General features: G+C 36.9%; 1 protein-coding gene across 3 annotated transcripts in view; it reads right to left on the bottom strand.

Moving 5' to 3' along the window:
• Positions 1–10,442, bottom strand: part of LOC126370595 (lachesin-like) — a 39,257-nt gene extending 28,815 nt beyond the window's left edge. For 2 of the 3 annotated variants that reach the window (XM_050015548.1, XM_050015550.1), the window contains exons 1-2: positions 9,903–10,442; positions 8,790–8,997 (exon numbers count right to left, since the gene is read on the bottom strand). In XM_050015548.1, the coding sequence (XP_049871505.1) occupies positions 8,790–8,958 (169 nt within the window). In that variant the 5' untranslated portion in view covers positions 8,959–8,997; positions 9,903–10,442. Of the gene's footprint in view, positions 1–8,789; positions 9,401–9,902 lie in introns of those variants that run through there. The other variant, XM_050015549.1, reaches the window with a different exon arrangement.
• Positions 10,443–12,104: the final 1,662 nt, after the last annotated feature.

Raw genomic sequence — 12,104 nt, 5'->3', positions numbered from 1 at the left:
GTAACTTAGATAATTTGGAAGTTTCGCGTATTTCCGCGTCGAATGTTTGGGAAATGTTGCGATACTTCATTTGCTTAGGCCATTCGAAATTCGAAATATTGTGTATAAAGGTAACAAGTTCGTTTTGAATTCGAGATAAAATTACATAACGGTTTGTACTAGTATCAATCAGAGTCAGAATCATTGATTCAACGTAATTATCATGAATAAATTTCAAGGTCAATTTATCATTTTTGAATCAACGTCTTTTCATAAGGCGTTATGGCTGAGGAGAAGAAATGACTAGAAACCACAATAGCAACACATCTATAGTATATTGTAAGTTATTTAATAACTAGAGGAACACAATTAAATTTAATACCAGGCATTAATAATTAAGATAATAATCATTCATCTTATATTAAGCTTTTTTACATAAAGTAAGCTTCACAAGACCTTTATATTTATTTTTTACACATTCAAAACATTTTCTGGTATTTCATTGTAAAACGTATACATAATTCCTGAAAAGATTAATTTACATAGAATTTGGGATTGCTATTCAATTTTATTCCTTGTATTGTTCATAGTTTCTCGGTAGAAGAGATACATTTTACGTAATACATAATGTTTTCTTAAATAAAACGAAAAATGTGTAAAAAAATATATTAAAAAGACTAGAAATATCGTCTTTCCAGAGTTCCTTAACCTATAGATTTGACAAGTTTGTTTTTACAGAAGCGCCAAAAAGCGAAAAATACGTATATTCTATAAAAGCTATACAGGATGTTAGTGACATCGTAACAAAAAAATGTGATTCAGACTATGATTCTGAGTTGATATCAAGTGGAATTTTCGTCGCAAAAGGATAAAACGATAAATAATTTGAAAAAAAACTAAAATTTTCATGAATTTTCTGACAGGAAATTCCACTTGATATCAACTCAGAATCATGTTCTGAATCTTTCCCCTCAGTATTTCTTACGGTGTCACTAACATCCATACTTACTTGTATGGTTACCGTATGTACTTGTGCGGGGTGTAAATGACATCGTAACGAATACTGAGGGGGAAGATTCATACCATGATTCTAAGTTAATATCAAGTGGAATTTTTCATCGCAAAAGTATAGAATTGAAAATAATTTAAAACAAAAAAATCATGAATTTTGCGACGGAAAATTCCACTTGATATTAACTTAGAATCATGGTATGAATCATCCTTCTTAGTATTCGTTACGATATCACTAACACTCTGTTCCATCCAGCATCATAGAGTAAGGAACGGCAACCCTCCGCTCCTCACCAGGGGCTGAGCTAGATTTCCCTCATCCCCTTGGTCTTACTTTAGGCTTCACTCGTATGGGCGTCAGACGTCATATACCTACACAGATACGCGTGTACGATAACGTCAATGTGTTGTAGTGTTTGTGTAAAACAGGGTTTTTTGTATGAAGTGTCCGGTGTAGTAATACTGAAAAATTGTTCGCAGGGGAAGCCTCATCGAGTATTTAGTTGTACATAACATAAAGATAAACAGCCTAATATACGTCCCACTGCAGGGCACAGGCCTCCCCTCAATCAACCGGAGGGGGTATGGAGCATACTCCACCACGCTGCTCCAATGCGGGTTGGTGTAGGTGTTTTTACGGCTAATAGCCGGGACCAACGGGGGTCTTTAGTCGTATTGCATATAAATCATATACTTATTTATATCTTGTTTTACTTTTTTCAAAAATAATTTAAATATAATATACTAAAACTATTCAGCTTTAATACACCAATTGCTGAATTTAAACTTTTCCATTTTCAAGTATCATCCATTCCGCGTCCCTCACAAATTTAATATCATCTGACCATCTGGCTGGAAATAAAATACTCGTATCAATAAATTTAATATGACTTATTTCATAAATAATAAAGTTTATAATACGAACATATTCATGGAGTAGTAAATGCGCTTTGTTTGCTACACAAAGGACACTGCTTATAAAAAAGTACATTTATATACTTACGAATGCCATCATGGTATTTTTTTCCCCTACAAACGATATATGTGCAGGATACTTTTAGGTAAAATGTTACTAGGTATTTCCTGGGTTGATATTACCTCCAGATTACCTCTAGGACTGAAGACCTCCATCTCGAGAAAGTCATGGTCAAGAGAAAATAACAAAAATATAATTCTCCATACCATTTTTTTAATTAAAAACGATAAGTTTAGATATACTTACACATAAAAGAATAAAACGAGAAGTTTTATGCATCAATCAATACAAAAGAAGTATAAGTTTTTTCACGTATACAAGATATAAATAAGTTTGATCAAAGAAAAGCAACATATCAACTCTTACGACTGTATCTCGTGCCGCCAGTTCGTAAACCATGCCGCAAATAATAATGAAAGAAAAAACAAGTTAAACGTGTCTTTCTTTCAAATAAACAGCCATTTGTTTCGACCAATATTTTTGCGCCAAAATGGGATATGAATAATTATTTAGTTTTGAATTAAGAACGTAAAGAAATTATTCATTCATTTTAAAAAAATAATTCATTGACTGCGAATTTTATAGTTCGAAATACAAACTTAAACGGAATATTATACCTACGTCAATAGTTTCGTGTATGGGTCGTTCGTGTATGAAGTATTGGAGAAATACTAGTTTATGTTAATCATAACGTAATATCGAATATGAGATATATTTTTTCCACGAAACAATTATTACAATTTCCAAGTATTAAGTGTACCAATTTAATGTTGTAACTTTCGAGAGTTTCGTTAGTATTGCGTCGTTATTTTAACAGTGAGTTACCACTTTCTGCTAAAATAATAAAAAAGTTCTTCGTCCCAGAATTATGAGCAAACACGACAGCAAGGGCTTGCTTAACAGAAAGGAATAAGAGAATAGTCAACTCATAGATTCGGTTATGATAATATCGGTAAATTAACGGTTCTATGCAAAAATCATACAAAATAAATCATCAACGCAGTGAGTCAGAACACCACGCAAATAAGCGTAAACCTATAAATACACATATTTAGCAAATAATGTGTAAACGCCCGCCACCTCATTATACGGAACACGGAATAGAAACGGAACCACAATAATAATACTAATAAGAAAATCTTTCGCACGTAATATTTGCCCGCACCTTGCGCACGATGTCCCATCGATCACGCAACGATACCTTTTCCGAACCCTTTTCTCTTTTTTAACTACGTATACGTATAATAACATAAACTCTTGCCCGTGATCTCGAATGGGATGAGCAGATCCACAATTGGAGTTAATAACAAAAGACATGAGCAGCAAAAGTTTCGATCTCCCTAACTGACAAGGGATCCTCAGGCCTATTGTTTAAAATTTTATACCGGATGAAAATTGTCAGCGCTCCCCATTTGTGCGGCCAAGTAGTTGATGTTTAAAAAAAACAACGATATTTTATTAGTTTTTGAAGTGATTTATTGTAGATGCCCCTCACTCGGTACAAAATTTAAAACAACAGGCCTGAGGGTTCCCAGTTAGGCGCGAACCTCGGCTTAGGGTGTCGTTTGACAGGATAATATTTGAAACATTATTCCGGCCAAGTAGTTAATGCCATCTGCGGCAAATCTACAATAAGTCACGTCAAAAAAAAAAAAAAAAACTAACTCGTGTACCAACGCATAGTTCATGAGTAACTAATAATGTTCAATTATCGGCAACTATCGTAACTACAGACTCGTAGAACGACTTGTATGTTCCAACAAAGTTAACTAGTTTCTCCTATGAAATATGAGTTTGCTTCACGGACTTAGAGTCAATAATCCCTTGTATCGCAGTTGCTGAACATCTGACTCGTGCAATTTCCATCTTCAGTTTGATCTGAGATTCAAAATGAGTGACCATAAATTGGATGATATTCTGGCCAAACATGAAATTGGAAACATGCAATTAATTTGAACATGAAATTCGTTCTAAAATCGGTAAGTACATTGAATAACTAGGATGTGTGAAGAAAAAATGACGCTTTTTAATTAAAAGAAACGCTTTAAAACATTAACTATAAAACAAACATCAAAAATGCATTTGAAATTCACGCAGTAACCAATACCTAAGAAAAAAAAATACTGTGATAGGGTTTTCTACCCAAGCCTTTGGTATCAGATTTCTTATCGGACTGCAATAATCTTAACATCCAAATTATAAATAAAAATAAAACTAATTTCAATATTAACAATAATCAATTATTTTTGGAGTCCGTACGCATTATGTAGATAGTAAAGTTCGTTCCCTCAAATTAAGATGTTATGGCTTTTCAAATAAAATACAGTATTGGTTGTACAGTATCGTTATACGCACTCGCTTGTGACAAAATGCGCCACGGACATTTTTTTTACAGAGATTGGTTGTCTGTTCGCTATACGAGGTCTATGGATTAAAGTATGATTAGTTTTGTATTATTACATTGGCTGATTGGCCATTACTCATGCGCATATAATAATTCATCATGTTAAGAAAGTACAAAACAATAATACATTAATATGACAATTAAAATAAGCTTCTTCTTTTTGAACGCCATTGTAGTTAAGAGGATACTTCGATATTAAAACACCAAGTTCTTTCTATTGAATAAAGACAAAACAACCAATATTATTCCTACCAACCCATTATTAAAAACCCACGCATAAAACGCCTACCAAAAACTATATGGCTGTTATTTCGCATGAATTGTTTAGTCTGTCATCGCTCAGATCGGGGCAATGGAAAATCACCTTGTCCTAAAAAACAACTGACGAGGAAGGGAGTGGTGCTACAGTCGGAAATACAGTGTTAGTAAAACTTTGAGGGATGATTCAGACCATGATTCTGAGTTGATATCAAGTGGAATTTTCAGTCCCAAAAGTCATCATCATCGTCATCAGCCCGTTAACTGATGCACTGCTGGGGCACGGGCCTTCCGTATGGATGGATAGGGAGATCGGGCCTTAAACCATCACGCGGGCCCAGTGCGGATTGATGGTTATTAACGACTGCTAATGCAGCCGGGACCAACGGCTTAACGTGCCTTCCGAAGCACGGAGGAGCTCGAGATGATAACTTTTTTTTGTGGTCACCCATCCTATGACCGGCCTTTGCGAAAGTTGCTTAACTTCAACAAACGCAGACCGAGCGCATTTACTGCTGCGCCACCGAGCTCCTCAGTCCCAAAAGTATTGCAATGAAAAAATAAAAAGAACACTTAAATTTGCACGAATTTTCCGGCAGAAAATTCCACTTATATCAACTCAGAAACATGGTCTGGATCATCCCCCTCAGTATTTTTACGGTGTCGCTAAGACCCAAACGTACTCGGTTACCTGTATATAGAGGTCCTTGTACGGCGTTTAAAAACTTCATAACGAATACTAAGGGGGATGATTCAGGTCATTATTCTGAGGTAATGAAAGTATAGAATTCAAAATAATAAAAAAAACACAAAAAAATTCATGAATTTTGCGACGGGAAATTCCACTTGATATTAACTCAGAATAATGAGCGGAATCATTCCCCTCAGTATATGTTACGATGTCTCAAACACTCTGTATAGTATCCATAGTTTTGCTGCTGACTATTGCAAGATTAATCGATACTATTGATACTAACGCTGCTCACAATTACAAAGTTTAAAACTTATCGATAATGTCGATAGCCTAACCGGAGCCGTGGTAGCCCAGTTGGCTAAACGCTTGCCTATCACTTTGAGGCCTAAACCAATGATTGTCGAATTTGTTTTCAAATTCATGTTTTAATCATAAATGATTATCACGTGCTCAGCGGTGAAGGAAAACATTGTGAGGAAGCCCACATTCCCGAGAAATGAATTTTCGGAGGTAAGTGACTTAACCTGTATTTTGGGCTGGTTTTCCCTTCGAAGGTTGGGAGGTCAGACAGGCAGTCACTTCTGTAAAAAACCGGACCTGTCAAATCGTTAGGTAAGCGGATCCTGTGAAAAACGGGATAATGCTAGGGAGATGATGAGTGTCGATAGCCTATCGATACTATTGTTCTTTCCTCAACTGTCGATAAGCGGTCGCTAGTGGACTATCAATCGGCAACACTAATTCTATCTAGCATGATAAATAAGCTAACCTAGTTGTGGAAGGAGGTCGACCTGTGTGCCAAAAAAAACGAAGAAAGGAAAATCACAAATCGTAGGTACACTAAATAGTAAGGTACTGACTTAGGTAAAGCAAAAGACGCGTTTTTCTTCTGCCATGTGGGTTGCGGGTCGATGACCTACCTAACCAACGTTGTTGTCAGAATTATTAAATTATGTAAAGTATGTACAGTCATGAGCAATATAATGTGCCCACTTTAGGACTCTGCCTGCCGCACTAACATATTTGACATTTAGTGAGACTTACAGTTCAATTTGTCAAAAAAGTTAATCAAATCAAATAAAATATACTTTATTGCACGGAACTACATTTAAACAATCAAACATAACACATGAATACAGTACAATTTTAATGTATGTGTTGTTTGTGTGTGTATGTGTGTGTGTTTTAATGTGTGTTTTTTTAATGTAACATGGTACCAAAGTGTATACATATTAATGCTCGTGACCGTATGTATGTAATAATAGTAACAATTGTATTTATTATTCAGTATCTTAGGTCGACACAAACATGATGTTCCATTTAATATTTGTTTTTTTTTTAATAATATAGAAAATATTAACAACAATAATATAATCGCTAATGATAATGATTTGGAAGAAGTAATACCTATAACTATAGTCTTCTACTGAGCCCTTACATGAATTACATTACGTAAATTATATAGTAACCACGGGGCAGAAAGAAAAGGTAATAACCTTCATACAAGGTTATGTAATCTATGGTTACAAGCCATTATCAAATTAAAGAACGTAGCCTATGATTGAGGCAACAGATCCCTATACAATTACAAAACAATTTGGTATAAAGCTTTCAGCGAAATAAATATATGTATCAATGTGATCAAACTCGGGTTTGTTGGAATAAAAAAATCGTAGATAAATCTTCTCACGCATCTTCGGGTTCTCATGTTCAAATAGAAGTTCCTCAAGGATCAATTTTGGGTCCGTTTCTTTTTTTAGTGTACATAAATGATTTACCTTATGTAGTACATAACCAAGCTGACATTGTGCTGTTGACGGATGAGACTTCTCTTATATTTAAAATCGACAGAAAGTTAGAGGAACTTGACGAAGCAAACAGCGCTGTGTCGCAGGTTCTAAGTTGGTTTACAGTAAATAACCTAGTTGTAAATGCTAAGAAAACGAAGCGTATTAAATTTGTTCTACCAAACGTAAAAAAAGTAAATAATAACATTAAAATTAACGAGGAGAATCTAGATTTTGTTGAACACACCGTTTTCTTAGGAATTACTGTAGATTCGAAACTTCAATGGGGCCCACTGCTAGACTTGTCTACTTCAGCTACTTCTACCTTTGTTTTGTGATGGTGTTTTGAGACGTCTGTTTTGTGATGGCTGTTTTGTGATGGCTGTTTTGTGATGGCTGTTTTGTGATGGCTGTTTTGTGAAGGTGTTTTATACGGGCTGTACGAGTGTTCAGTACGGCGTGTCAAGTACGGGTGTTTTGTACAGCTGTTCTGTACAGCTTATTGGTAGCTGCTCCTGGTCAGCTCGACTTCCTTCCCGCCGCCGATGGCAAACGAGCTAGGGAGGTTTTTATGACACTTTTCATATTATTATTTTTATGCTTAACGAATGACCAGTGGCCTTGAATACCTGGAATGTACCCTTAGGATTTAAAAGTTCCAAATACCTATTTATATTTTTGTGTAACTTTGGTTTTCTTAGTAATTAATAAATTCCAGTAAACCCACTTGCTTATTTATAACATACATCCACTTTCATCTTCCTCATCTACCTTAAATTTTTTAAACATTACATGCATGCATTTTTTGCTGTGGGGTCGAGCCGCTGATGTAGAAACTATTTTCATCATTCAAAAAAGAGCAGTTCGTTCTATTTATAATCTGCGTCGTCGGGACTCTTTAAGGGAGCTGTTTAAAGAAATAAATATACTGACGGTCGCAAGTCAATATATTTATGAAAACATTATGTATGTACATAAAAATGTATTTCTCCTTCCAAGAAACTGTGAAAGGCATGCCTTACAATACAAGAAATAAAAATAAAATTACTATTCAAAATTCTAGATTAAGTAAATTCATTCATCTTTTGTGGGGTTATGTATACCTATACGTTTTTACAATAAAATACCAGATAATATTTTAAATTTCTCAGAAAATAAATTTAAAGCTCACGTGAAGCTTACTTTATATAAAAAAGCTTATTATAAGATTAATGACTACCTAGCTGATAAAAATGTTTGGTATTGAATGTGTTTCAATAACATCTCAGTACTAAACGAATAACAGCCTCCGTGGTCTAGTGGTTAGAGCATTAGGCTCAAGATCTGGAGGTCCGGGTTCGATTCCCGATGGGGACATTGTCGAAATCACTTTGTGAGACTGTCCTTTGTTTGGTAAGGACTTTTCAGGCTTGAATCACCTGATTGTCCGAAAAAGTAAGATGATTCCGTGCTTCGGAAGGCACGTTAAGCCGTTGGTCCCGGCTATTAGCCGTAAAAACACCTCCACCAACCCGCAGTGGAGCAGCGTGGTGGAGTATGCTCCATACCCCCTCCGGTTGATTGAGGGGAGGCCTGTGCCCAGCAGTGGGACGTATATAGGCAGTTTATGTTATGTTATGTATACTAAACGAATGCACTGTTCCCCAACCACACCCCTACATTCCAGTACTAGTAACTCACCGTAGACATCGATGCAGCCAATCTGCCACTTCATGTTCGGCTGCGTGTTAATCTGGCACATGTAGCAGCCGCGGTCTTCGGCCCGCAGAGGTCTGATGCGAAGCTGCCAAGTCCTTGGCGCGTCTAAACTGACTGAGTATCTTGCGCCAAGAACCGTGCGGTCGTGCATCGTTAGGACGGTCTGGTCTTCTGCTCTTAGCCATCCGACCTAGGAAATAAGATATTTAATTATTAGTAGTTGCTTCTATGCTGTTCTGGGAGCAAATAAAAAACATAGAACACGTTCAGCTGCTTGTCTTCCCGGGCATGTCGTAAAAACCGACAGAGGGATTGCGTCCTCTAACATGATGGACTAATGTTATGGGCGATAGGCTGATCCCTTATCACCATAAGGTTCATCATATCCATCTTAGGACTTCGTATCAACAGTGGATGCAAGTTGTCTTTGATTACTTGTGGCTCTGCCCACCCCATTTGGGATTACGGGCGTGAGTTTATGTATGTAATTATTAGTAGGCTGAGCTGTAGGCCATCTACGGGGTCTACAGGTGGCGGATAGTGGAACGGTCATCAGATATGCTGGTTAGCTGCGAATTTAAAAATAAGCAGTCCCCGACCAAACAGCAATAGGATTAGCAGAACGTAGTGGGTAGCTCACTGGGACGGGCTAACCTATAAAATGCTCTTAGGTTCTATGACGCTTTGTGACGTAGCGAGTAGGCGCCGCTACTTCAAAAGCGCACTCCTAATGCCGGGCAGCAGCAGTATCAGTACTGGTTGGAGGCCGAGGAAATGGATTCTGGTAGGGCTCTAGCTAGAACATCACCGATTGAGAAATCGGTCGTCATACCTACTGCGGAACGGAAGGCGATTGGGGCAACCACCGTTCTAGACGCCCTATCTATGGATGGAGTAATGAAAATGGAGGCGATTACTCCACCGACAAGAGCGCAGCTCTTAAATAAAGAGAGAGAATTATTATATAGGTAGTGTTTGATGAGGTTTGTCCTAGCCGAGTTACACAGGAGAATTGAGGAGAAGTACGAAATCAACCAGGTCACTTTCAATACGTTTAATGCGTAAACTCTTACAGAAAGGCGCAGTGATTATTACCGCCACACAGTTCCAGTAGCAACGTCACGCGAAGTACAATCGTCACAGTCGGAAGCAGTACTTAGGGTTCCTAGGTTGATCCTATGATAGTCACCTACATGGTATAAGAAAACCAGGTATACTCAAAAGTGACAGCAAACATTTCAAGATTAGCCCAGCTGACGTCATCCCACATTGCGTTGCTATTTCGTAAAAAGTAAATTACCCACGATCAATGGTTTTATATTTACTTTGCAAGGAAATGAACTTTTAGTCAAAGATAAATGAGAGCCAAGTTCAATGGTTAGTCCTGAAATTTATTTATAAGTAACAGTATAAATTATCATATCTTCTTATAACATAAGATAATGTATTGTAGCCTAAGGTCTGTTTTGGCTAGTTTTAATATAATGAGACGTCCGTCTACAAAAGTACGAAATTGCTCAAATAACGTCAATAAAAAAGATTTCCCCATGTCTTTAAATTACGAGCAACATTGTTCGAAAGTAGAACTGTCTATGACACTGTAGTTGACGATACACTGCGGTAAACTTCTCTAAGAAAACTTAGCTGACGACAGACCGTATTGCAGTGCTTCAAACTCCTTATATCGTCTAGGTTTTACGGTATTTTTAGATTCTTTTGTCTGAGACAAAGGAGGAAATCTGCGAATGTACTTTTACAAGTTGTAAATGTTTACTTTACAAAAGGATTTCTTTGTATGACGTGATCAACGTACTACATATAGAACATGTGTCACTTTGAATAGGCAGCTTTTGTGTGTCCTAATTTTGACAACAAATACCTCTTCATTAAGCAACGCAAGCGTAGAGCATGCTATAGTACCAGTATGCTGTTTCACGCGTACTGTTTCCATATTTGGCATCATTATATTTATCGGACATGAATATCAAAGTGTCTATAAATTCTTAACAACTTTAACTCAATGTCCTATTGAGCTTGTCTATGAATGCTGAGAAAGCAAGTCGTCTGAAATAATCCTTGTATCATTCACCTTTATGGCTTCAGAAATATTAGCCGCGGAGTGTCATTCCCCTGTGCAAAGAAATAGCAAACGGCAAAAGGGCGGACGGATCACCGCAAAAGCCAGGAGAAAATAGGTCAGCGGTTACCGGCGTCTCTATTGACACTTGCTACTGATGCTAACGTCTGAACCAAGAAACACTAAACCACCGACTTTCAAAGAAAACCAGTTTGTATCCACGCCATTCGCATTTACACGCCAATGGCGCGAAAGAGGAAGAAATAAAACAGGAGCACGATATTATTTTTAAGACGTATTTCAACGTCATTGAAACAAAGTACTCTCTTAATAAATTCATGTCAACCTTGGCCAAAATTCCCCCAACTCATTACCTGCCGAAAGTTGTGTCTCAATCATTAAAAGTCTTAGTCAACAACCTGTACAAACATCGGAAAATTACAAAGGTTTTTGTTACAAAGAAAAAACTTGGAAAAAATAGGGAGAAATCTTCTATTGTGTCGGTGGCAATTAGAGTCACGAAAATTCGCAGCGATTAACGTTCATTACTGGGAACCAGTGTCGCGGGCCGTATTCCTTCCCCGTTCGGATTTGGCTCGATGCCTACAGCATAACAATGCACAAAAATCTAGCTGCACCTTGGTTACGGCATGTTGTGAATTTTAATACCACACACGACCGCGGAATGAACGTAGAACGAGTCGGTCGGTGCGGCACAAGACGCGCTCGTGTATTTCATTCCCCTGGCTCCCCTCCTTTGTTTTTCTCATTCCCGTGATTTCTTTTTGTTCCCATTTCCCGATTAGACGCCTTTGTTTTTTATTGTTTAAAATAAAATCTAATTTGCTGTCAGTGATTAAAGTCGAAGGAAAGAAATATTTTTCGGGATATTTCCCGTCTGTTTCTCCGTTCTATTTATTTAGGACCAAGGAAGGTTGTTGTTGACGTTTATATATTATTTTGGTCTATATTGCGGTATTATTGTGCTCTATTCGGACGCTTTTATTGTTGCGTTGTTTGTCATAAAAATAATAGATTTCATTTATCGCTTGGACCAATTAAATCAACATTACAACACAAATAACAAATTTTTTGTTATTTAATTATATTTTTGAGGTTCGGTACCCTAAAATGGACACAAAAATAACCATTAAGAATGGAATAATAATATTTGACATGTGGCATATGTAATTATTTTATGAATTAACGAATATGAGTAT

The sequence above is a fragment of the Pectinophora gossypiella genome, chromosome 11 (genome assembly GCF_024362695.1).
Source record: "Pectinophora gossypiella chromosome 11, ilPecGoss1.1, whole genome shotgun sequence".
Lineage (NCBI taxonomy): Eukaryota > Metazoa > Arthropoda > Insecta > Lepidoptera > Gelechiidae > Pectinophora > Pectinophora gossypiella.
Note: the sequence above shows the minus strand (reverse complement) of the source record. Positions and strands in the feature narration are given on the sequence as shown.